The following is a 25,768-nucleotide window of genomic DNA, read 5'->3' as shown; positions in this document are numbered from 1 at the left end:
TCTTCTCATCACCCCACCATGTGGCTTAAAGACAGAGCTGGGCCCCCCGTGTACATGGTGGGTGTTTTTGACACAACGCATATAATAAAGCAGAAAATATCACTGCTCTCGCAGGAAGCAGACAGCAGGTTTAAACTTCGCGTGCACCCAGGTGAGCCTCCACCCAGCTCCCCCTGCCATGCCCCAGGTTCTGCCCACAGCTTCTGGAGCAGTGCCGGGAATGGGCGGTTTCCCCCAAAGCAGCATGCAAAGCCACACTGTTGCCCCAGCTGAAAGCCAGGGCTGAGACCCCTGGGATGCTCCTGGTTGCCAGGGCAACATACTGCCCTCCTCCATGATACTGTGATCAGGCCTGTTGTCACTGCAATGACCCAACCCACAGCCCTGGGATACCCTCCCAGTGTGGCCTGTGGACACCCCAGTGTCACTGGCACAGCCCAGGGACATCCCAGCAGCACTGATGTGGCCCAAGGACATGCTGGTGGCACCAACATGGTCCAGGGATGCTCCAGCAGCACAAGCACAGCCCAGGGACACCCCATCAGCATCTACCTGGCCTGCAGACAGCCCAAGGACACCCACAGCACCTGCACTGTCTGGGGGACACCCCATCGGCACCCACCACCAAAGCGGGTGCACTGGAGGACGCCCACAGCCACAACTCAGCCCAGCTCCATCTTCAGCTTCTTACCCCCTCTCCTGCGCATGTTCACTGCCAGCAGTCAAATATTTTCTCAGCTTAAAGCAGTAACTAAATTACATTTCACCCTGGAAAACTATTTGTAATGCAATTTGGCTCCATTTGTGGTCAGAATTAGCCATGCTGTGGAGAGAAAAACAGGTGTATTAGGCATCAGTGTGCAGTGTTTCTCCTGCTTCCGCTCAGCAAGTTTACAGGAATTCAGCTGGCAAAGACAATGGCAGAAGGCGTTGGGGACGAGACATCTCTTCTGCATCTCCCATGGCAAGGCTCCCAGGTCCCTCCGCTTGCCCAGACTGGGCAGGACAAGGGGTGCAGGATGGCTGCGGGGTGCTGCTGGCTGCTGCGTACCCCATGGAGCAGGTCCCCTCAATTAACAATGAATTAGAAATTAATTCTAATTTCTGGCTGTGGCAAGACAAACTGTCCCTGGGCTGCTCCACGCTGCGGCCACTCCTGGATTTGTTACTCCTGTTTTTACAGCAATTGCCTGCGTGGTGCCTCCAAAATGATGTCCTAGTGCACTACAGCAATTTGAAGGCTCTATTTACCACCTCAGCATCAAATACCTTCAGTGCACAGGAGCGTTAATAAAAAAACAGCCACCCAAAGAGCTGCTTCATGCTGCTCCCAGCACAGCTCTCATGCCCCGAGGAAGCCAGGCGGTGGAGGAGCCACTTCAGTTGCCTTTGATCTCCTGGGCTTGCTTGAAGCTGAAGTCTGGTCACCACCGCACACCCACACAGCTCCCCCTGCACACAAAACACTTCCCATTTCCACAGGTTCTGCTGGTGAAAAGGCACTTTCAACCTGAGGCCCTGAAGTGAGCTTTCTAGCCTCCTAAAAGAGCTCAGCAGTGGCCGATCCTTCCCCAACACCCCTCCTCCAAAGGGCCCTGGGCTGGGACAGTGCCCTCAGCCCTCCAACCAACCCCTATGCCTGCCAGGAGCTCCCCTGGGCACCCCCCCACCATCCCTCTGGGCTGCCATGCAGGATGGGGCCAAGGAATCAGGGGTGCCCACTCCTGCCAGCAGCACGAGGGCCAGCATGTTGGCAGACCTGCAGGCAGCTCCCAGCCGGAGGACAGGCATCCCCATGCTTGCCAGCACAGCTCAGGGTGGGGAGATTTATCTAACACCCAGCTGAAGGCTATCAGCATCTTTATCAATAACACTGGGAAAAAAAAGAGGGGGGCTGGCAGTAGCTTAGGATGACAAGCACTGGTGCAGGATGAGTCTGCAGCACCCCAGGTGCAGCGTGTGGCAGGAGGGATTTGGGCTGTTGGGTGACCTGCCACCAGACTACCTGCATTTCAGCGTGGCCAAGCGCAAGTTCATTTATTGAGGGACAAAGAGCTTGTCCACTTCGGGCTGAAAACCTGTATTATGAGCACCGCAGCAAAGAAAAGGATTTTTGCAGAGGAGCAGATGTCAGCTGAAGCGCAGCTCCCTGTACAGCTGAAGCATGGCCAGAAATGGCGCTCTGCAAAATGAAAATTGGGGAAAAGCCACTGGGAAAGCAATAGGAAGAAGCCTGCAGTGGGTGAGAAGCCTGCGGCAGCAGGCAGGACACATGGCAAGGACAGCCGAGGTTTCCCTGGCCCCTGGGAGAGGGATGGACCGCTCTGCCCGGTGCCCTTCTTTTCCTTTGTAGGGAAGGAGAAAGCATCAGACCCTCAAAACCAACCCCAGAAAGCCCTCTCTGCTACTGACCCTATGCTTTGGACTGCAGAGAAAGATATTTCACTATTTATCACTCATTTCTGTGATTCTTCAGAGATCAGCGTGGGACCTGCCCTAACCTTCCCTGGAAGCAACATGGCAAAGAGCTCAGGCAGGTGGCCCAAGGCAGGGGGGAACCTGCTGAAGTTATCAAAGAGGGAGCTGGCAGGAAAACCAACATTCATGTTGCCCTGTTTGAGGTTCCTGGAACCATCATCAGTTCAGTGGTTTTGTTCCATGTAAGTCAACATGCAGACAGCTGATGAAAGGCTAACGTCCCAAAGGTAGCATCTCACATTCAGAGCTGCAGTGAAGGTAAAGTGCCATGGACAGCACAGGGTAACTGACGGGTAACCACCAGCTGGTGCCCCAGCAGCAAAGCACTGAGACACACAGACAGGGTCCTGCCAGACCAAACACCGCAGCCCTGCCCCAGGGAACCCCCAGAGAGAGTCAGCAAGAGCTTGTCACCTCCCTGGGGAGCTTAGAGATGGTCCGACAACAGAGGGGCACTGACAAACCCTACCTTCTACCACAGGTTTCCTGAAGCTTTCCTAATCCCCCAGAGCTCACTGGGTGCATCGCCTTCGCAGGACACAGGACGCTCCTGCACTGCTGCCCAGCTCTTCTCCTAATCCAAAGAATTGAGCAGTCAGATTCTTTATCCTCAGCCTGCACAGACATAAATAAGAGCTTTCTCTAACACTAGCAGGACTCTCTGCTGCATTTTAACCACACAGCTTTATTGTGGGAACTTCCCCAGTCCTGCTCACAGGGTGTCAGCAGAGCCAGCTGCGCAGCCAGGAGACCTACACCAGAGATCGGAAGCAGCATCTTGAGCAACCGGAGAATATTTGCATTGCAGGAGCATTGGGTCTCCCTTTAAAAGCTGTGTTTCCATGTTTTCATTCCCCATACCATCAAGATGCAACATGATTCCTTAAATATAAGCTGGTACACTGTTACCATAGCTGCTGCGTTTACTACATCCATCTGCTATTTCCCTGGGAAACATCTCTATTGGCTGATAATTTCAACCAAAGGCACTGGAAAATATTAAAAATCGACAATCGCAAAGTTACTAGATAAGAATCTTTAAAATTTATTGGACTAATTGTATTACATTCAATATTTGATGTGTTTCTCCTGGACAAAGAATTGGCATAAATACAAACAAGCCTTTGTGTGCCTTCCCTAAACAAATAAGAGATAAAGTACTAGACAAGGAAACATAGTTCACATCTTCATATTTACATTTTGCCTTTACTTTACAACTTAGCGCCAGGAATATTTACAGAAAAATACAATAAGAACAAAAAGATCATGTCTTGGCAACATACAGAAATTCATACAAATTGTACATGATTTGAAGCACATGATATCTGGCATTCTCATTTTTAATTGCTCCTGCTAAATTCCATGTGGAAAAGGTCTGTGTTTGCCTTCAAAGACATCACTCAATTACGCAATCATTAAATCACATCAAATTTGTCTGTTAGATTGAAATTTAGTTCTCTTGTCTTTCTGAGCATGCAGAACCTCACAGGAAAGAAATACAGTCACCTATGGAGAACCCAGCACATATAGCCTGTTGAGCAGTGAGGGGCTGCTCTTCCCTATGGCCTTGTGCACACATTGCTATCCACATAGACACCTCAATTTCCACAGGCACTGTCCTTCCCATCTCCCGTTTGCTGTAAGGTTGCAACACCTTTTTTAAAAGTACCTTTTAAAAAATGCTTTTCTTTAAAAGAGTCTTTATTAAGGTACTAAAACTTCTGTAATTTCAACACTGTGTTTAACAAGGTGACAATGGTCCCCCCTCTTTCTGCACCATTAAAAGGATGCCATCATTTAAAGCAGAATTATGAACCCAAACAGAAGGGTCTTAAGAAAAGAGAAAGTCTCAGTTTAGTTATTATGGCAACATCTGCAACTCATCTTTTGCAGCACTATGTTACCCGCAGGGTCTAGACTAACATCAAGCTATGCACAAAGCAAGTGGTCAATACTTGTCAGCTCTGATCAATAGGAATGCAAACCCAAGCCACACAAGTTGTGAAGTTGAAAACTCAATACAGCAGTTTGTGAAGAAAAAAAAGTCTGGATTCTTGACTAACATGTTCTTGCAATCGCAACTGCAATAAATCTCATTTGCTCTAACCTTTTTGGGGAAAAAAGCTCAAGGCTGTACCCTGGACTAGCTGAAGCCATCGGAGTTTGGCCCCTGACTTTGACCGGACAAGGATTTCATTCCCAAATCAGTGTTTTACATTTTATTATGAGGTTGGAGACCTCTCTGTGCACAGGGGAAGGAGGGACACTCCTTGCAGACACCTTCCACCGGCACAGGTCTGCCAGGGGCACTTGCTGCTGCAACTGGCATCCAAACCAAGTGGGATGGCAATACATTTCTGTAATCACAACACTTTTATACTAAACTGCAACTTTCTTGAAGGTTCACCTTTCAAGGTAGTAAAAACCAACACTTATGGCCAGGTCACACCACTAGTGTGTAATATGTTAACCAGCTGGTTTTACAAATCAAATTAAGCAGATTATAAATGCCTACTCCCCCAGCAGTGGGATCAGCAGCAACAATGTGCGCAAAAGTTATCTTCTTTCAAGACTTCTGAAAAGTTGCATTGCTTTCACAGTTGTTACTGCTCAAGTGGGTGCCATACCCATGTTTTAAATGAACATGGAAGCAGACCCAAGACTATTCTTCAGCCAAGCACAGACCTTTTTAAAAAATTAAATTTTCAGGCAGTCCATTTGGCTGTCTTGGGACTTTGGAAAATATCCAGGGTTTCCCCAAATGCACACACCTTTACATTACTGAGTGTACCCAAATGCCTGAAAGTAGTATCTTTTGCAGCTCATTACTATATAAACCAGTGACTTTGCATATAACATACACTTAGCTATGGTACATGGGTTCTGTTGTTATGTTATTGAAGATGTGCAGACATTTGATTGCTCAGTATGTTTATTTGTTACACATGCATTGGTCATGCGTTTTAAATCAGTAGACTAAAGTGTGTTTGGCCATTAATTAGATCCAATAGGTACATACAAGATGTGGGTAAATTTAGTGTCCGTGCATTAAATTGATACTGGCAAGAGTCTGGCAGAGGAATGAAGCTGTCCAATTTCCCTTCACAACTTTGCCAATACACCTTAATACTGCCTTGTGACTCCTCCTGCCATTTGCAACCTAGGCATCGTGCAAGGGTGGGCCAGCCATCACGCTAACTTCTACAGTAGTTTTCTTTATGTGGTTTCACTTTTCTACTTGCGATTCACTTGGATCAAAATCCAGAGCTCCGGAGTTGAGAGGCTAGTGCGCCTGTCCCCTGCAACAAGCACACGTCACCTAAAACCCCTTCGGTTGACATCCTGAAAGTCCTTTCACATGTATTTTTAGGGGGCTGTGTTTCCATTAACTCTTTGTGAAAAACCACATGAAAAGACAGGAGCAGGGTGCGTGCTTGGCAGGTAAGTTGTAATGAAACAAGTAAAACTGTTTCAGGTCAGAACTGTTGAAAAAGTAACTCTGAAATATCAAAATTAAATGACTGACAGGTATTACTGCAATGCATATTAAAAATCTAATAAAAACACTTTTGGAATAACATGAGGAGATCCCCAAATTCCTGCTCACACTCATAGTCTTACATTACCTGCTTACTGGAAGGAAAAGGACACGTGTTGCTGCCAGTGATCACAAACTGCATCTACCCAGGAGTGCCAGTGATGATTCATTACTGCAACACAAGTTAAGATTGCGCTGGGAGCCTGAAAGTGCTCCCAAGGCTGCCAGCGCCCACTGCAGCTTTTATATTCCAGGTATTAAATTTGTAGTTGTAAACATCTTTTCCCAGCACATCCTTCCAAGTCCCGAACACATGAAATCCACAGTCTGAAAATGAAAGCTTCTGACCTAGGTGAAAGGGAACCACCACTGCTGAGCATGAGAAAGCACAGTAGATTCAAAACAATTTTAACTCCAAAGGGGCTTTCACGGAATGGCAAGTTAATGAGGAAAAAGAAGAATTATTGAATTTTCTTTTCAAGTTGTTTTAGTCTGTTTAACAGGAGCTTCTGAAAAGTGTTGTAGAAGCTGCGAAAACTGCTTATGCTATAAATATCAGGCAGGAGGCAGCCCCACAATCTCAGATTTCAATCCAAGGGAAGGAAAGCAAGTGATGTTTATGCTTTTTATGGAAACAGTGAGTAGGCGATACAGACACTTCAAAATAAATTAAATAGTTGCATAAAAAAATTTAAAAAAAAAATCAAGCTACTAAAATTAAATGTGACATTTTGCAACAGACCTGAAAGTCATAACCTTGTTTTCATATAACCAAGAGCTCTTATCTAGTAACAACTCATGTTGGAAAGTCAGGTAATTTCAGGCGGTGTTTGTTGTCAGCGTGACAGAAATCTCCTATGCAGATGGACTCGCTCCCAGCCACAGAGGGAACTGTAAAATACAGCATCTTGGCTATGAATTTCATGACCTGATGTTTCCAAGCAATCTTCCTCCTCTTGCTTTTGGTACACAAATTTGTTACAAGCAGTGAAGGATCTTCTGTTGAGCTCTGAAGCGGGGCTGAAAATGTCTTAAGTTCTTGCAGGGATAGTTAATGCTCTGAAACAGACTCCTCAACGGAGAGATCCTGGCTCCCTTCTCCTTTAACATGTGGGTGTAGTGAGATGTCTGAAGGCAGGTTTGTCTGTATTTTGTTTTCCATCCTTATATACAGAGATGGCTTTGTTTTGATTGTTTTCCTCTCACAGAATGAAACACAGTTCCTAATTAGTCTGGAATAGATGATTGGGTGAAGAGATTATGTTGCTAGCATCCAGGAAGACTGGAATTAAGTGATCTTTTGAGGGTAGGTGAATTAAGTCAATATCCCAACTGCAATCTTTTGGATTCATTTCTCATTCCTCCCACATGGTATCTGCTGACTTGTGCTAGAATATGATTTCCTGAATTCCAGAGGGCTGACAAAATTGTTGTTGTTATTTAACTGTTTTCATTACTGTAGCCACCAAGCTCTGATCTAATTGTCCTGGAAGGATAATGACCTAGGGGTTGCAGTTCTTGAGCCCAACCTCCTGGAAAAGCGAGGTATAAAATTCTGGCTCCAGCTGCCTGTTCCGGTATTTATTGACAATGTCTGCTATTTTCTGTTTTCGGCGGACATGTGGGGGGTTGTATGAATCACTTTCCAGCCTCTTTCTCCGACAAATATTTATTACTGTCTGCCTCACTAAAAAACCTGAAAAAGAAACAACATTTGAATCAAGTTTAAACAAATTCAACTCTGTCCCCCTTTGCTGCCTTCGCAGCTAATGACAATTTTGGGTACAGTCCCATCTAGAAATCCAGGGGAGATGCTCAGCACCACCAAGTGAAGAACTTTTCTCAATGAGTAGTTGATAACAGATAACCATGGTCCCAGGCCTGTAAGGACATTTTACTGTGAGAAATGAGTAAGAAATGGACTAAGTCATTGGTACCCTAAACTGGCTGGACGAGGAGGAAGATTTCTCTGTTTTGCCAGAGCCAAGCAACTGCCTGCAACAGCACCCTCAGGACCAAGAGGGGAAAGACTCCAGGGCAGCTAATAAAAGAATCACAGTGGTACAGTCCCTAGCCATGGAGCATGAGGACTTGCAGAGCTCGGGTAGGCCCTGAGGTTGCACCAGGTAATGCCAGGGGAGCCTTCAGCATGAAAAAAGTACCCATCAGTACTTTTTTCCAGTAGGAGTTGCAGAGCTGTCTCCCCTTGGAACAGGGGATGAGGAAAGACTTGACAAGAATGTGGTGGGGAACAGGTTCCTCACTGCTTTGCTACTGTTACCTCTAACTTATACTGCTGTATATGGCAGGGAGGAGAAGGTTGGGAATCAAAGCAGTAACATTTGGTCAAAGCTGGCAGTAGACTTGATCCTATTTTATTCTAAAATGAAATTCATATGCCTCTAATGAAGTAAGTGTCTATTAACCCCTTTGCTGTTTCACAAGGACTTTCTTACAGCACAGTGTCTTCTTTATCTAGGAGACCTGATTCCTGACTGCACACAAGCCACATCTGCTGAATTTAGAGACGAGACAAATTTTATTATATTAATTTCATTATATTAATAGTCCTTATGCAGCTGAAAAACCAGCCCAACTCTAGGAAAACACACCTGATTCTTTTCCAGTACAAGCCATCATCATCAGCTGCATTCACAAATGTTGTTTAAAGGCCCAGTCTGGCTTCAATTTCCCCATCACTGAATTAGGCATGCAAAAACCAGAACCTGAAAATTAGCCCCAACAGACCCCTACAACATTAGTTTTATGGTTACGTACAAGTATCCTAGTGTTCGTTTATTCATTTTGCTCTGTCTTGTGAATTGCTCTCACTGGAGTAAGATTTCCAGTTACTGAAGCTATAGTAGCACAGATACCAATACAGATCCATTAATCCATCCAGGAACACAGCAAAAGGCAGATAGCACACACAGATCCCTGTTAACACATGCCTGCACTGTAGGTTAAGTACTTTTATTGAACACATTAAAAAAATCCTCAATTGCTGTGGCTTTTAATCCCTATCTGGCTTTAAAAACAGAAGGAACAAACACAGCATGCCAGCACAGTCCAAAAATTCAGCAGTACCCTCTGGCAGTCAACATGCAGTAGCACCTTGGCTCTCAATGCTAAACACCAGGGTCACATTTCTGATCTCTCTTATCTAAGTAACAGGCATTTACCTTTTCCTTCCACCATTACTAGTTCCAACCCTTCACTTCTCTCCTGCTACAATTGCAGTGGAGCCCTTCTATGCTGTCAGCTAAATGCTGACCACCTGCTCCCTCTGCTGTTCCTGCTACCACTGTTGCTGCAAAAACCATGTTTTTATTTCGCTCTGCCATGCCCAATACTTATTTCCAACGAAAAATTCCAGACCATGTATTTTGCAGATACGTTATTTAAAAAAAAAAAAAAAAAAGATTGTTCCTAAAAACCTTTAGCTTACCAAGAGCTCTCCTACTGACTATCATTCCATCCACCAATGGAATAACCATATTGAATTTCCCAGTTGCTCCTTGTAGTTTTATCCTGAATAAGCCAGTGTTTAAAGGATGGATGAAGATCACAGGAACTTCCTTCTCAGGAATGGTAGATCTTAAAAGAAAAACCACAACTGTTAAATCAGTTTTATAGCACTGTTTCAATTAATCTACAGATGAAAAATGACCACTTTAAGTGTTAAAAGAATGTTAAAAAATGTCTTGTGGCTAAACCAGCAGGACTCCTGGGTGCATCCTCTGGACTTCAGAAAGGTTTTATCAACTGTACTGTTTCTACGATCTTCTGTCAGAACAGAATTTGAGAACCCTGCAGACAGGGCTTTAAGCCTCACGACACATATGCAGCATTAACCACCTCACAAGGGAGTAAATCAGGAGGGAGCCTAATCGCAGACTCAAGATAAGATCTACCCATTTTCTGTTCCTTAATTTATGTTTAAACTGCAATGATATGAAAAGGTCTTTCATTTTTTCAACAAAAATATCCACTGAGGAAACTCATCTGTCTTTTTTAACATGACTAACTAGAGTTTTTGGGGTTGCCTCTAAAAGCTGAAGAATGCAAATAATATTACTCACGACTTCTTCTAAAGTGCAGCCTAAACTGCTGTCCACAAGAATCAAGAAAAATAATGAAAAGAGCAGCAGTCTTACCTTAGGGAAGTGCTACTATTGGCTGTGGTTTCCACACCAGTGCTAGTCTCAGACACCAGATCAGCAAGGGGGAAGTTTTCTGTAAGAACAGGCAGCACTGAATAAAGTTTATCTACCCCAGGTTTTGGGTTTTTTTCTGTTTTTGTACAAAGAAAGATTATTTATCATCAGCCAAAACCATGCAGTCCTCAAGCACTTACACCATGGATGTTCTTGCACTGCTAGTGATGCAAAGTCTTTGTTTTTAAGCTTAAGCATTCATGGAGTGTCTAGACACACCTCAGCCATCCTGTGCTCAACAGATTAGGTAACACATGTCCCAGACCCTCAATTCTCTCAATCCCAAAGACCAAAATCTCTAGAGGAACAGTGAAAGCAGAAAGGAGGTCAAGTACTTCAATCACAAACAGAGCTTTCAAATTATTATTCAACAGCATCTTCACCTATCCACAAGTAATCAGCCTCAAGAACAGTGCTGGGAATTTCAAACAATACCACTTCTCACATCTACAGTTCCCTTGAGCCCTGCTCCAACAAACATGGTATCATTCCTCAAATCTAAGCTCTGTAGATCCTCACCATAACCTACAACTCCGCTGCCATGCACTTGGTAACAAGTGACTGCATAATGAAAGTGCAGGAGAAGGAAGTAAGAGCTTGGATCCCTGGACAGGTACGTGGCACTTCCCATTACCTTGTCTAGGGGCAGGAACTGAGAGATGTTGAGAGTCATTCACAAAAGTACAGTTCAGACAGCAGGGCAGTGCTGACACCTCTTTCAGCAAAAAGTATAAGGCCCCAAAACAGCTTTTGCCATCAGACCTGGGATGCTAAGAGTATGCAAAAGCTGGAGCTAGCAGAGGGAGAGCATGGAGGGCCATGGAAACACTTTGAGATGGAGCAAGAGGAAGGACAGACAGTTGTAGTCTAGGCTATCACCCCCGTGGCAAAGTGACAACTTTTCCACTGTCCAGATTCAAAGATGTACAAGAAGCATAAGGCAAAACCCAAGAACATAAGGAGGATAAGGCAAAGCCTCTGGACTAGGAGCCACTTTCAAGAGCTGCCCCCCCTCCCCTCCCAGTCTAACTGCCATGCCTACTGAGGCTTGCAAACTCATTGCTTCAGGCCCAGAGCTCTGGGAGATTCCTACAGCTGCTGAAAAAAGCAGCCAAGCAGAAACATGCATGTGTAGCACAGTTGCTGCCTCTGCAGTGAGCTGGCTTTAGCTGCCACCCAGGAAAGTAGTGAGTCAGGGACACCAGTTTGGGAACCAAAGCGGCTGAGGGACTCCGGGACCTAAGGGAACACCCTCTGGGCCAATGTCTGGATAAGGGAATGATGCTGCAGAACTTGAAGTCCACCTCCTGGTTCCAGTAAAGCTCTGAGGGATGTGCTGTGGAGAAGGTGGTCTTGAGAATTTACACCTACACTTTATAGGAAGCTTCCTGTTGATAACTCCCATTCTCTTGGTTGCTTTCCTCTGGGAGGAGCTAAGGGCTTAATTAAGGTCCACCCTTACTGCCAGACTAGGAACCAGGATTAGAAATGAAAGATAAAGTATCAGTTACTGGCCAGTACTACAAACTCTGTTGGGCTAGGCCAGTACAGAGTGGCTGTCACATAGCACTAAAGCCAGGCCATGGCTTAGAACCAACACACAAGAAGCTCTTGGAACAAAAGGACTCCTCAAGCCTAGTAGCCAGCTGCCCACCATTGTCCACGCCATGGCTGTAACAGGATGGGCAAAGCTGGGTCTCTCCCAGGTCAGCCAGTACCCAGAGTCAGAGAGGAAACACGAAATTAAGAAACATTAAGTTGCATGAGGAGCAGGACCCTGTCTGAACAATGGAGCAGAAAGGAAGCTGGACTGCATAGCATGAAGTGGGCACCCTGAGCACAGAATAAATAAACCCTCCCACAAGATGGAACAGAAAGTTTCAAAGGTACCATCAAACCAAGAAGGATGATGATCTCTTCAGTACAGAAGCAGAAGGTGGCAGAAGTAATTTTTTTTAAAGGAAGAACAACAGATCCACTCTGAGGAGACAGCAGCTGAGGGGAACTCAAAAACACACTGGCCTTGTGTGTTAAGCTTAAGAAGGTGCATGACAGCATTTCACATGTACTGTCAGAGCTAAAATAATCTGCAGACCTACATGCCACTGATTCATGTACACCCCATGGACCACCACTCAAATATCAAAGAATATTTTAGAAGAATGTTTTAGAATCTTAAAAGACTCAGTTACAGACATTAATAAGGAGTTAGCATTTTACAGAGGAATGGAACAGAGTTTTTCCTCTGGTTCCTGCCCTGTTGTTAATTTAGCAAACAATAAAAACTTCTACGCACCTATATCATCATAACGTTCCACCCAGACCACATACACTTTGGTTTCAGGTCCCATTGGTGGAATGGTCCGGCCCTGAGGCACCCTCTTGGATCTGGAGGTAGGACTGAGCTGTTTTGAACACAAGGGAAGAGCAGCATTTGCAAATGTCCTGAGCTCAGTAATGCATCCAAAACGCATCTCCACAGCTGCTCCTTAATCTTTCAGGTCTTGGACAGGTACAACCTATTGAGATGGGGCAGCTGCGGTGGAACTATCCACTGAGAAACAGTAATATGGGTCTCCACAATATTTATATTCAACAAATTAATATACTCAATTTTAAAAAGTTGGTTCAAATTTTTCTTAATGTTCTCAAAGATCTTAAATCAGTAACTAAATATACATTTGGAAGTGAATTCTATACAAGAAATAAGCAGTTGTAAGTCCTTTGCTGTTACAGCAGTCCATGGTTTTCTGCTTTGCTACCATACAAAAGCAACTTCACATCTGATACTTCAGACACAACTGACACATACTATTTTAAACTGCGTAGGTATGAAAAGTGTTCATGTCTATCCATCCCAAATTTCCAAGCATGGATTTAAGTCTGAATTACTTTGTAAATACTGCATATGCTTTTTCCTGCATGCATTTCAAGATTTCAGTATGCAGAGTATTACTACTTAGTATGTTTAAGTTTTATATTTAATTAACATAATCTTGCAAGCTCCTACTGCAGGTGCAAATTCTGGTACGACCAAAGCAGATGTTAAAGATTAATGGCTAGGAACAAGTAGCTCCACATGCTAGGAAACCAAATCATACTATCAAAAAATGCTGTAGCATTGCCAGTGTGCTTCTTGGAAAAAGAAAGAAAGAAAAAAAAAAGCAAAAGCCATTTTTCAATGCAAGTTTTGCCTTACCCGCTGGGAGGGATTAAGGTTGTCTGTATGATTGGGGAAGAGTTCAAGTGTCAGAGACTGCTGCTTCAATATTCCTGGCAGCAGATCCATGTTGGAGTCGCTTTCTTGGTCGGAGACATTGCTTTCCAGTGAATCAGCTGTAAGCCAGAAGAAGAAAGGTGGGTTTTGTCTTTTCTTCTGCCAAAAACTTAAGCTGTCGTCACATGTAAGGTTTTGAAACTAAAAAAGGTTGGGAAGTTTTTGAAACTAAACATACATAGATTTATGGTCAAGTTAATACAGTGCTCAAAAAACAGGAAGAGGATTCAGTAGTGGACAACTGCCAGTTATTCTGGCAACAGACTGCAATTAAAGCACTCCCTGTGGATTTAAAAGTGTCCCATCCATTCTCCTATGGAAGGAGTCTCCTCCTTCCCATGGCTATCATTTCCTCACAGCCCTTTTATGCCATGGAACTATTGCACACAGGTTTTAGTGTGCAGAAGATGTCATGAAAGCTGTTGCTCACCTACATAGCAGTTGCGTGCATGCTCCTCCATGTGCTGCAGGAGCACATCATCAAGACAGGAGAAAAAAAAAGCATCACCAGTTGATGGTGAACCATACACCCCAACCTAATGCACCCAGGGTAACAGCAATACTGCTGTGCAAACCTGGACATATATTGAGGCTTAGACTGAGAAAAAGGGTCACAGAACAGATAACCACTTTAGGAAGGAGTCTAAGGATAACGAAGTTTAATTTAAACAGCAGCAGCTTTCTGACAAGGATCTTGCTAGACATACTACTAGTTAGCTTATTTAGGTTCTGCTTCTGAAAAAGCTCTCTAACAAAAGAAGTGCTGTTTCGGCTTTTGTAAACAGCATGTACAAAGTGATCTTACTTAGGGACTCCACTGGTGATGGGACAACAAAAGCAATTTCTGTCAGGGCATCCGCATAATACAGCACCTTCTTCTGCCCATTGAAGATACTTGCCCCAACATCTTCTGAAATAACTAGATCATCTGAAATGGACAGAAAAGGAAAAGTTTAGTCAAAAGGAAGCTCTACCTCTATACACTGCCTCAGGAGAAGACCTTCCAATACAAGGTGCAATCAAGGAGAAGAAATCACACAAATCATTTTAAAAAATGAAAAAGATTTCACAGTCAGGTCTCATGACTAACAACTATTTTCAAAAAAATGTTTTTGCTATCTTGAAGGAAACGGAATTTTGGACTGGGAGAGGATTTATTTTGAACATATTTCCATTGTACTGCATACCCTATTTCCCTCAGATTGAGTAATCTAGTAAGCACTTCTGCCACAAGAATTCATCTAGTAGCTATTTCTAACCATTCCCTCTAACAGACATCATTCAGTTAGTCATTAAATTTCCAAAGGATTCTAACATTTGTAACTTCAGTCTGATACTATTCTAGAATTCAAGCCAGTTTCTACAGACTATCCTTTATTTCTTTTCTTCTGCCAAGGAGAGTTAGAAAAAGGCTCTCTTAAATCAAACCCAATGCAAGAAAGCTTCTTGTTCTCAGCCCCCATTTATTGCCTTATCACAGTTGGTCAGTGCATCAGGCCTTCACAGTACAAAGAAAACAATTCTTTGGTGGAGCCATGCTGTAAGTAAATTACAACCCCCAACACCCTCCCCTTTCCCGCTTCCCCATACCACTACCAGAAAGACTAGCAAGGACTTTAAGCTGAATGATTTCTATGATCCATTTTACAGAAGGGTTCCTGGGATAGCTGCCTCAGCAAAACCAATGGAGCAGTGAAATTCAGCATGCTGACAAGAGAGGTGGCTGGAGGCATGCAGGAGCCTCCAACCCATGCTTCACCATCAGGAAAGCGTTCCTGCATCTCCAGAGGTATTTCTTGCCGAGGCTACTTCCTTGCAACAACATACAGACATTAGTTTTGCTCACTTTGACTTTTGCTCACTTTAATATTTACGCATTCCTTTCTAGTAAACATCAGCATTTATCTGAAAAAAATATGCAAGTGCTCAGATAGTAAATTTAAAATTTCTTGCTCCTGAATGCCTATCTCCTAAAGGAGCCTAAACATTTTAATTTAATATTACACCATATATTACTATGTGTTACCTTGTTCAGGTCCCTCTTCATCACTGCAGCTATTGATTGACCAGCTTGTTGAGACATGGCCAGTCCACCCAGGGTGCTTCCCCACATCAACGGACCAGCCAAGAGACAGCAAGAACTCCAGGAAGTGTGGCTGAACAATTCTGGAAGACTCCATGTTCTTCAGGATCTGAAACAACCAGCAGCACTGTGATAGGTACAGGAGACTCCAGGAAGCAGCTCTCTTCCTCCCCACTTTTTTAGTCAAAATTTTGTGTTACCAGCATGGCTTTGCCAAAATATAGCTATTTGGCAAGCCTAGAACCCCTGACTTTCTACATGGACACTACTTCCTGCTTCCCAGCATCCTTTGTAAACAAACAAGAAGCCCAGAACCCCCGGTTCTGATACTCCACTCTAGTCATTAGCAATAATGCTTTATTCACTTGAGGATTACTGGAAACAAGACAATATAAGCTAGTTGGCACTCTACACTTCCACTTACCTCCTGGCTTGTTTTCTGGCCTGCCTTCATGTAGAAAATGAAAACAGTATCAAAAGGACGACATGGTAATAAATCCAAGTAGCCAAGGTCATCAAAAAACCCAGGAAGAGCAGAGTCAAGTGCAATCAGGTGAGGAGGAAGACGACTGTTAGCAGGTTCCTATCCAATAGACAGAGTTTAACAGCTTAAAAAAACCCTTTCCTAACTGAAAAGGTCTTTATGGTTTCAGTAACAATCCATTAAAAAATAAAAAGACAATTTCCCTTTTCTCCTAAGTGCAAAATCATACACAAATTTCTGATGCAATATAATCCTGTTACTGTAAAAGAGTAACAGCAAGCATAATAGTTTGACAATTTGCTGCATTCTACTCTCCTCATTAAATAGAAAGGGTATTTTGCCAGCAAAATGGATATAACGTTTTGCTCAAAAAGAGTGCTAGCTACTACAACAAAAGCAGCAGATACTTTCAAAATATCACAACTATACACAGTCACATGTGTAGTTTTATATTTATTAACTTATACACCAATAATATGTAAAATACTAAGCACTTTTAGACACTGTTTTTGCAAAAGCTCCATTATCTACTTTTGTCGATGGTTTTCTGGAAGGAAATGCAACAACTAGAAGGCAGAATTTCAAATTAAGAATATGGATCATCTCTATAAACTCTTCTTAACCTTAAAAAGAAAGCTCTATAACCTATATGTACTCCCAGGTGTTTATATACGACTAGACCACTTCAGCACAATCATCTCTGGAGCAGAACTTGTAAGGCAGTCATTTCAGAAACTCTTAAAGTACCACCCCAAAACCTAATTCAAGATGGGGAAATGATTTAAAGTATGAACACATGAATATGATAGCTGATATACCCCCTGCAAAAATAAAGATACAGCTACCTCTTCAGAGCATGTTCAGCTTGAGGCATAGCCTTTCACAACCCTGCTCTCAATCCTGGAAGACTGGAAACCATCACTTTATTTGTTTAGACTAGAGCTTAACAGTAGTTGGAATTACACAGAAAGTCTTCCACTAACAAAACAGTTTTCTTTTGCCAAGTCAGACCATACGGGTACTGAGGGCATTTGCACAACACTAAGAAGTATTAGGTCACCTTCAGTGCCTCTAGTGAGAGAAACCCAAAGTGAGAGAGGAACAGGCGTGCTGTCTGGAACTCCTGTGCCGGTGGTGGGGGCTTACACTCCGTGATCGGATCGGGAAAGCTCTTCTTCCGCCACTCCTCTTCACTTTTCTGATCTATGGAAGTCTCAAAAATAATCTGCTGGGCCATGCCATTCCTCAGCTTCTCATGTCGGTCTTCAAGCTGAAAAACATCGTATGAAATGCTGATTCCACCAAGATCACCAAGATCCACTAAGAAAACAGCTCCATCATTTAGGAAAGCTGTAAGTCACAGGTAAAGCAGCAGCTGCACCACCACCACGATGTTTACTAAAGCACTATCAACTTGCAGTGTTACAAAGTGAACAGCTAAACACCCTGTTTGCATGGGAGAGCTGTTGCAAATTTATGTATCCAGTACCAGCTACAGCTTCTCTCTTTCAAGTGAACAGAAACTAACACATTTGGCACTATGAAACTTTAAAATATTTTTTAGACATGTACCTCCCTCCTCCCCCGGGAAGTCTCAAAAAAGCCCCTTCCATTTCCCTAGCAGCAACAAAATGCAAGTTATTGCTTCCTAGCAATACCAGGATATTAGGATCTGTAATAAAACAGGTTGAGCAGTGCCTCCCAAAAAACACATCCAAGGCATTATCATCTTCCTGGAGAAGTGTACAGATTTCATTAGTTTGCAGAGGTTATTATTCCATTAATATGAAATTAGTCAAACTCAAGAGTAAGACTATTTACAGTAAGACATTACTGTACAATTCATGAACAGACAAAAAACCCCAAGAACAAAATTAAGTCAGAGACTAAGAGTTACTTACTTCCTCATTGACAATTTCATGTAAATCAGGAATGCTCAAGTCAGCTTTCACAAATGGGATCTTGTCCACTTCTTCAGGAAAAGGGCGGTGCTTCACACTGTATTTCAATCCAACATCATTTTTAGGAGCTGGTCGAGGTTCTGGTACAAAAGTCTGATAAAAAAGGGGGATAATTTTTACATTCAAGGCATTGTACCACTAGACAATACTTCATTATAATAGATGGAAAATGTTCCCTCCCCCCTCATGATCAGAAATACACTAATCCATTAGTGAGAGGTATCATTAAAAAACATTCAGTAACTACTTTAAACTAATAGATTTGTATTAAAAATGTGGCTGTAAATTTTGAGACACAGTTCTGCCCATTTTGGTGGCTGGACTCCTGGAACCTATGAACCCTGCTTACCACCTAAGCTCTAAGCAGTTGCAAATCCCAGTAAAAGTGGCAAGCTTACGTGGCAACATCTTATTTTCAATCCATTCTAACCGAATTGAGCGAAAGCTACCAACTGTTTGAGAAGCCTCCATTTTAAACCTGCTGACTATGATGTTCATGACAAGTCCAGCTGAGAAGTCCTGGAAGAGAACAGCAGCAACGCTGTGGACCAGGAATGAGATGCACTGCCTGAGTATCAAAAGGGCTTGCATAATGTATGGTAACGCAACTTTGACATTGTTACTAGATTATGTTCTAAACTGTTAGTATGTAATTCAAAACTTGAAGTTACCAATGAAAGCAACAAAAGATCTAGGTGCAGGTTTGCAGGTGCATAAGGTCCAAGCAAGCAAGACCTTTAATTACATCTTGAGTGCTGCTTTATAAATTTATTTACTACCATTACACTTCAAAAGGGCAAAACTGTTAACGTTAAAGTTACAGAATGCCTTTCAGTTTGAAAGGTTCCCTTAAAACTGGTAAGGAGGTCAGCAGCCAGGACATGACTTCTACTTTGGTGTGGAGGTAGCACACTCGGACTGACGCTATTTAGCGAAATGGCTCAGCTTCAGTGACAGCACAGTTCCAAAGGCATCATGGAGAGGGTCTTCCCAAAGGCTGCTTTGCAGAGACCATATTCATCTAAATGTGAACATGACAGCTGAAACTGACAAGCCCTCATTTCAGCTACATTATTATTTCCTTTATTCTACTGAGGGGCACATGAAGAGTTTGAAGATTTGGAGAAGTTCGCAAACAGACAGAAATTTTGGTAACAGAAGGACATGCTCCACTAGACAACTGCAATAAGAAATTTTACTATAAAATGAGATTGGGGTATTTCTCCTCCACTGTTCCTCTCCAGAGCCATTCCAGAGTTCATCTAGATAATTATATTTTTTTCACAGCAGGTTTACAGCCATCTTTGCAACATTGGGCTTTGTAGCTTGAATAGCTGTTCTCTCTGCAGCATCTCATTCTACACCTCCAGACTTTGCTCCATCTTCTGCAAGGGCTTTGCCTGACATCCTAAAATCAGTACCAACACCCATACCTACACAGTAAATATGCCATCCATTGCCCCATCACCTTGGAAGATGGTTTCAGAAAAAAAAAAGGAAAATGTCTCCTCCCCTTGAACAAGTCTAGAAGACAACAGCACTTTCACAGCCTGTATTTAATATTAATCACAAGTTGTAAAGAGTCACCAGAGATGTGTCACATTACCTACAGCTAAAGGCCCCGTGGCTCAGCCTTAATGTATAATCACCAGCTCTGTGGGGCTGTCTCACATTAGTGGAATTTCTGCTGAACATCTCTAAGTTAAAGATTTCTTTACGGGCTTTGATAGAGACCTTTTGATTTGCTTTAGCTCCTCTTGGTAAAAGACAGAGTTGCTGGGCCCATGCAAATCTTCCAGATGTCCCACGGATCAAAACCGTGACAGAGGGGAAAGAGTCATCTGCAAAGCACATGGTTAAGAGAATAATACATTGTCAGAAATTGCAAACAGTTCACCAGAAACACAGGCATGATGACAGACATTTTGTTTTCAAGGTTAACTCCTCCCTGACCCTGAAGACAATTCCTGGCAAGAAGTGAGCAATTGTCCTCTCTGCAGCAGGAAGTACTAGTCTACTTTGTGGTCTGTTCAGTAGTTGCCAGCTCAGTTTCATCATTAAAAGTTTCATCCAAATTCATGCAGATCACTGTTTCTCTCCAAATTATTTCCAGGAAGTAAAAAAACATTGTCCAGCCACTGCCTGTTTAGGTAAGACAAATGACCATATGGAGAGACAGTTTCCATGACCTTCCAGAAAGGTCCCACACAAATAGCAGCAATAAGAACAGTGGAAGGACAGGAGATAATGGTCAAAGTAAGACAGGGGAAGATTCTGACTTCACATCATGGAAAATTTTTCACCACAAGGAACAGGGACACAGAGAAGCTGTCCTCACAGGTTTTCAAGACCTACTTGGACAACGTCAGGTTGCATTGTCCTGGTCTGAATTCAGTATTGACCTTGTTTAGAGCAGGAGGTTAGACAGCAGATTCCTGAGGTGCCTTTCAACTTGCAGAATGATAGTTTTAACATTGCAGGGATTTCAGACTTCCTTTGAGACTTCAAAGGCCACTGATATTAGCCACCTTAGAAGAGGGATCATCATACCTCTACAGCTTTTCTTTTTAAAATTATTTATCTTTCGTGCATATAAACCACAAATTGACACCATCAGGTAACTAGCAGATATATATTCCTTCCCCTGTATTTCATGGGAAGCACAGGGTGCAGCATAGCTACAGAAGCACACATATAGACAAACCAAACCAGCTACCCACAGTCATGCACTTCAGTGATCTGCCTCAAAAGTGATTTGACATATTTGTGCATTACTGCAATTAATCTTGTAATTGAAAGGGGATTTGTAAGCAAGTTATGCACAGCAAGAAAAGCCAATCTAATCTGAGATTCTAATAGCTTTACAGGAGTCCTCAGTAATGCATTTAGCAGATGCAGAGTAAGGATGAGAATTGCTCAGCCATTCCAGCACGCTCTAATCCATTCTATTCAGGAACATGCTTGCTCAAACACAGACTGCAGGTGAACATGCAGCAATGGCTCCCAGCATCAGCACTTTCTGCAAGATCTATTCAATGATTCTCAATGAGGTTGGAGCACTCTGGACTACAACTCAAAACAACAACTTCTTAGCCAGCTCATGAAGTTCTGTGCAATCTCTGTTTTCAAGACTAGTATCTAGACTCCATTCTGTCCATAGATGAAGAAAATATATCTGTTGCAGAGCAGCAGATCTAACACACATTAGTCTTAAACTGAAGTAGCATACAAGAGAATTTTCATCTATTCTGTTAGGTAATGCCATGATACATGAAGACTTACAGGGGGATCAGTTATTCAGTTCAAAGCTTCATGTAATTTAATACCAGATTTTTTTAATAAATTCTTGTTGGTCAAAGCATATGAGGCTGAAACTAGGCAGATTCAGCTGTGAAAGCCAATACCCTGTGACAGATCTCATTTACAGTAGGTGTCATTGATAGAACAGGATGGTACACTGGAAAGTCATAACAGCTCCTAAGCAACTAAAACCCATTTGAGCTGAAAGCACCCACAGAAACATTTAGTAACAGGAGACCTGAAGCAAGCAAAAGCAACTGCGCAAGCATAAAGGTATCACATCAACCATCACATCACCATCTGTTGAGCACTTATCACTATCAAGCCTCCTATACTCTTTATATTTTCATTCTTTTATGAACAAGGATGTTTTCAAAATCTAATGCTATTGCTTTTGTCCACCAGCAATAGTTTAGATGGCAGTCAGCTGCAAGTATCTGATCTAACTGGGTGAAAGAAACAGACAACTGCATGAACAATTTGGATGAGCTTGTGTATGTTGGACTATCAGTGGCATTAAAGTTATTCCCACCACTTCATCCCAGAACAACACTGTTCAATCACATGCCCACAGAACAGGTAAGCCCCTGAAATGTGAGAGAGACACTTGATGAAGCACCTTTGTTTTGCAGCTCCATACAGAGAGTTTTAACCAGAGGAAGAAGGAAACGGGAAGCAGGAACTTACTCTGTTCATTCCCTAGAGGCTGCTCCAACATTGCCAGGATGACACTATTATCCAAAACGAAGTAACGGAAGCTATGCTTATTTATGGTAGGTAAACGAGAATATTTAATTAATGTGGTTTCATTCACCAAGCTGCAAGGAGAAGCAGGGCCACTGGGAGAAGGAAATGCTCCAAGTAACTGCATAATACTGCAAGTGAGAAAAAAAAATTAACAGTTATGACAGATTAAGACAACGAACTGTTCCAGCCAAGCACAGACTTTCATTCATGTTTTTAATTTTTATCTTGACATAGCAGTTACCCTACTCTATCAGGGCAAGCCTGCCCTCTCCCATCAGCTTGTTTTAAAACAGAACCAGTAACTTCAGAAAAACACATGAAAACCTACAAAAAAGTACTCTGCCTACATAATGAGTTTCTTTATAACCTACGTTATAAAGATCTTAAGATGTGCTTTAAAGCACAAAAAACTTTACCCTTCCACAGCTTTTTTCTTGTTCATTCTTATAAGAAGAATATGGATGATTGGAGATAATCATCCATATTTTAGCCCACTCATATCAACAAACAAGGCAGACATGGTAGATGCGCTAGTTATTATTGTCTTTGGTTTCTTCGAGTACAGATTACATTAACTTTAAATCCTTTAAGAAAGACCCAGGATCACACAAGCATAACTACCATAGATTGTAACCTTCCCTGGCAGAAAGCCTCTAGGTGTGGTCCAACAGTGCCCACCTCCTTGGAGCCACAGCCTTGGGAGGCTCCTAGAAGTAGTGCTATAAACCATCTGAAGTTGTATAGGATCTGCCTAATACCATTAGAAATTGAAAATTTCTACAGCAGGAACCAGTGATGAGAGCCATCCAGTGTCAGACTGAAGATCACATGATCTAACTCAGGACTTTACTCTTAACACCACCACCCAGACCAAAAGTAAGTTTATTGATCTCCTCCCCACACTTCCACTTTACTCTGAGAATGGATAGTTTCATCTCTCTAAATGAAAAGAGGCACTTTTAGGCAACAAGAAAGGTTTGTCCACAAGTTCCAATGAGTAGTTGTTTTTACTAACAGTAAAGTTTATAACAATTTTACTGCGAAGCAGAGCAAAAAAGAATGCAGCTATTGCCTTTTGGAAAACATATTTATCCTACCCATCCTCAGTCTGTCATGTCTACCATCATGCTGTTCATCCAGTAAAACAGTGCTTTTCAACTTCTCTGGAGCAAATCTCCATTTTCCTCTCTGTGCTTCCCCTCCCCAACCCACACATTATCTGTTACTGCATTTCCAGCAGAACCTCTCAAATACATTAAGCAAGCCCAATGCTGAATGACATCCCATCCCACACCAGTTTACATCTCCTGCATGTGCCCTTCCCTGCTGTGTCAGTGTCTATCAGTTTCCCAATCAGTGCAAGGATGGCATATCTTGTCAGGCTGAGGAGAAGAAGGGGGAATGGAAAGACAGGATCACTAGGTCAAGTGGGAGATAGAGGGATCTGCTGTCTGCAGAGAGGACTGGCTGAGAACAGAACACCAGGGGCTGCGGGAGGGCTTGGGTTTTGCTCTCCAAGGAAGAGAACAGGCAGGAAGGGAAGACAGCAATCACAGGGATCTTTTTTCTGTTGAACACCTGTAATGGGAGGGACGAAGACAGCTAAGGCAGAGCACAGGACAACCCTGCCCAAAGGGCAAAACAGAGGGAGCTTCTGGCTGACATTTCAAATGCTCTTGCTACATCACAGAGATCTCACCAGCTAGGAGAGACTCCTAATCAAAACACTCTCAGACAAGGCAATACCAAACAGTAAACATGCTCTGACAAGTTACATACCATGTTAGTGTAGCTTCAGCAGCATCCTTCACTCTCATGGATGCAGGGTTAGGCTCCTTATCTCCTTTGTACTTGACCTCTTGTTCACTGTTTTTGGATTTACTTCCCGAAATGCCCAGCTCCACAATCTCCAGTACCTCTTTTAAGCAATCCTAAAACACAAGAGGAACCACCTTAAAGCAGAAGCACTCCAATAAATGTCTCCACGACCTCAGTGAAACAGTGATATACCATCACTTAAAATAAAGTACTGCTGGTATATGAGCTCAGAAATAAAGACAGAATAATCTTCTAACAGACAGTGTTGGAATAAGATCACATTTGCTATAGGAATGATGTTTTCTCCACCTATAGATGTCTACTTATGTTTGTATTCTAATGGTACAAAGTGCTCTAAATGAATATATAAACACAATATATTCCATTACGTATGTACAAAATTGCCAAGAGGACTACTAAGAGTGCAACTGAAAAATGTAAACATATTTAAAGAGATAATAAATGCATTTCTGAGACCCTCTGCAGAACTTTTAATTAAGTTCTAAGCCCATTAAGAATGAACTTATATGGAAAATTGCAAGAAATCCTTTTCCAAATCTTTCAATTGCCAACAGCTTTCATAAGTAAAATATATCATGGTATCTAATTCATCAAGAGAACAATATTCTAAAAGCACACAGCAAAGCTTCAACAAATCTATTGCAGGAGAGGCCAACACTCAGTAGAACTGCAGGTATGACTCACAAGTATTGTTTGTTACAAAATCATTTGCTGAAAATACTTGGATTGCTACAACAAGGGTTCAAATCCCATGGCTTGAGCTATAGAGTAACAAGGAAAGCATTCTCATGAATAAATAACTGGCTAAAGTCTGAACGCAAGTCAGTGGTCAGTTTTTACCAGAGACCAGGCAGGCTTCTATGCCTTGGCCTATGTCCTTCCTTATATTCATAACGATGTAGAAGAAGAGGTGATGAGGAAGATTGAAGTTGTCTGACAGAGCAAAATTAACCAGGGTCAAGATGCAAAGAATAGCCATGAAGAATTACAGGAGGAGTTTACAGCATTGGCTAGTAAAATAACAGGTGAAACTCAAAGCAAATATAAGGTGAGGCACCTGGAAAATGACAATTCTAATTCCTGCAAATACAAAGGTTCCCATCTGACTACGATGACTCAGGAATGAGCTACTAAGTGTCCAGTTTATACTGCACACAGTAGCTAACAATAACATGATATGCAGTGATGTTTTGGGTTTGTGTGGCAGGGTTTGGTAGTGGGGGAGGGGCTGCAGGGGTGGCTCCTGTGAGAAGCTTCTAGAAGCTCCCCCAGCTCCAAGTCAGACCCCCACTGGCCAAGGCTGAGCCCATCAGGGATGGTGGTAGTGCATCTGGGAGAACAGATTTAAGAAGGGGAACCTACAGCAGAGGAGGAGGTTGGAATGTGAGAAACCCCTGTGCAGATACCAAGGTCAGTGAAGGAGGGGGAGGAGGTGTGACAGAGGAGGGGATGCCCCTGCAGCCCGTGGTGAGACAGTAGGCTGTCCCCCTGCAGCCACGGAGAAGGACCCATGCCAGAGCAGTTCACGAAGAACTGCAACCTGTGGGAAGGACCCATGCCAGAGAAATTCATGGAGAACTGTCTCCCGTGAGAGGGACCCCACGGTGGAGCAGGGGACAAGTGAGCAGTCCTCCCCCTGAGGAGGAAGGAGTGGCAGAGACAACATGTGATGAACCGACCCCAACCCCCACTCCCCATCCCCCTGCGCTGCTGGGGGGAGGAGGTAGAGAGAACCGGGAGTAGAGTTAAGCTGGGAAGGAGGGAGGGGTGGGGGAGGAAGGTTTTCTAAGGTTTGGTTTTACTTCTCATTATCCTTGTTTTGATTTGATCGGTAACAAATTAAA

At 43.0% G+C, this 25,768-nt stretch overlaps 1 protein-coding gene across 7 annotated transcripts in view; it reads right to left on the bottom strand.

Annotated features, from left to right (window-relative positions):
- Positions 1 to 3,503: 3,503 nt before the first annotated feature.
- Positions 3,504 to 25,768, bottom strand: part of RALGAPB (Ral GTPase activating protein, beta subunit (non-catalytic)) — a 64,775-nt gene continuing 42,510 nt past the window's right edge. For all 7 annotated transcript variants that reach the window (XM_010564531.1, XM_010564532.1, XM_010564533.1 and 4 more), the window contains 13 exons: positions 23,865 to 24,016; positions 22,026 to 22,213; positions 19,773 to 19,879; positions 17,979 to 18,131; positions 17,138 to 17,347; positions 16,018 to 16,176; positions 15,537 to 15,702; positions 14,316 to 14,438; positions 13,433 to 13,569; positions 12,530 to 12,638; positions 10,174 to 10,252; positions 9,465 to 9,613; positions 3,504 to 7,712 (listed from right to left, as the gene is read on the bottom strand). In XM_010564531.1, coding sequence (XP_010562833.1) covers positions 7,519 to 7,712; positions 9,465 to 9,613; positions 10,174 to 10,252; positions 12,530 to 12,638; positions 13,433 to 13,569; positions 14,316 to 14,438; positions 15,537 to 15,702; positions 16,018 to 16,176; positions 17,138 to 17,347; positions 17,979 to 18,131; positions 19,773 to 19,879; positions 22,026 to 22,213; positions 23,865 to 24,016 — 1,926 coding nt within the window. In that variant the 3' untranslated portion in view covers positions 3,504 to 7,518. The remainder of the gene's footprint in view (positions 7,713 to 9,464; positions 9,614 to 10,173; positions 10,253 to 12,529; positions 12,639 to 13,432; positions 13,570 to 14,315; positions 14,439 to 15,536; positions 15,703 to 16,017; positions 16,177 to 17,137; positions 17,348 to 17,978; positions 18,132 to 19,772; positions 19,880 to 22,025; positions 22,214 to 23,864; positions 24,017 to 25,768) is intronic.

This window comes from Haliaeetus leucocephalus, unplaced genomic scaffold (genome assembly GCF_000737465.1).
Source record: "Haliaeetus leucocephalus isolate CR32 unplaced genomic scaffold, Haliaeetus_leucocephalus-4.0 Scaffold182, whole genome shotgun sequence".
NCBI classification, from domain to species: domain Eukaryota; kingdom Metazoa; phylum Chordata; class Aves; order Accipitriformes; family Accipitridae; genus Haliaeetus; species Haliaeetus leucocephalus.
This window is presented reverse-complemented; position numbering and strand designations above follow the sequence as displayed.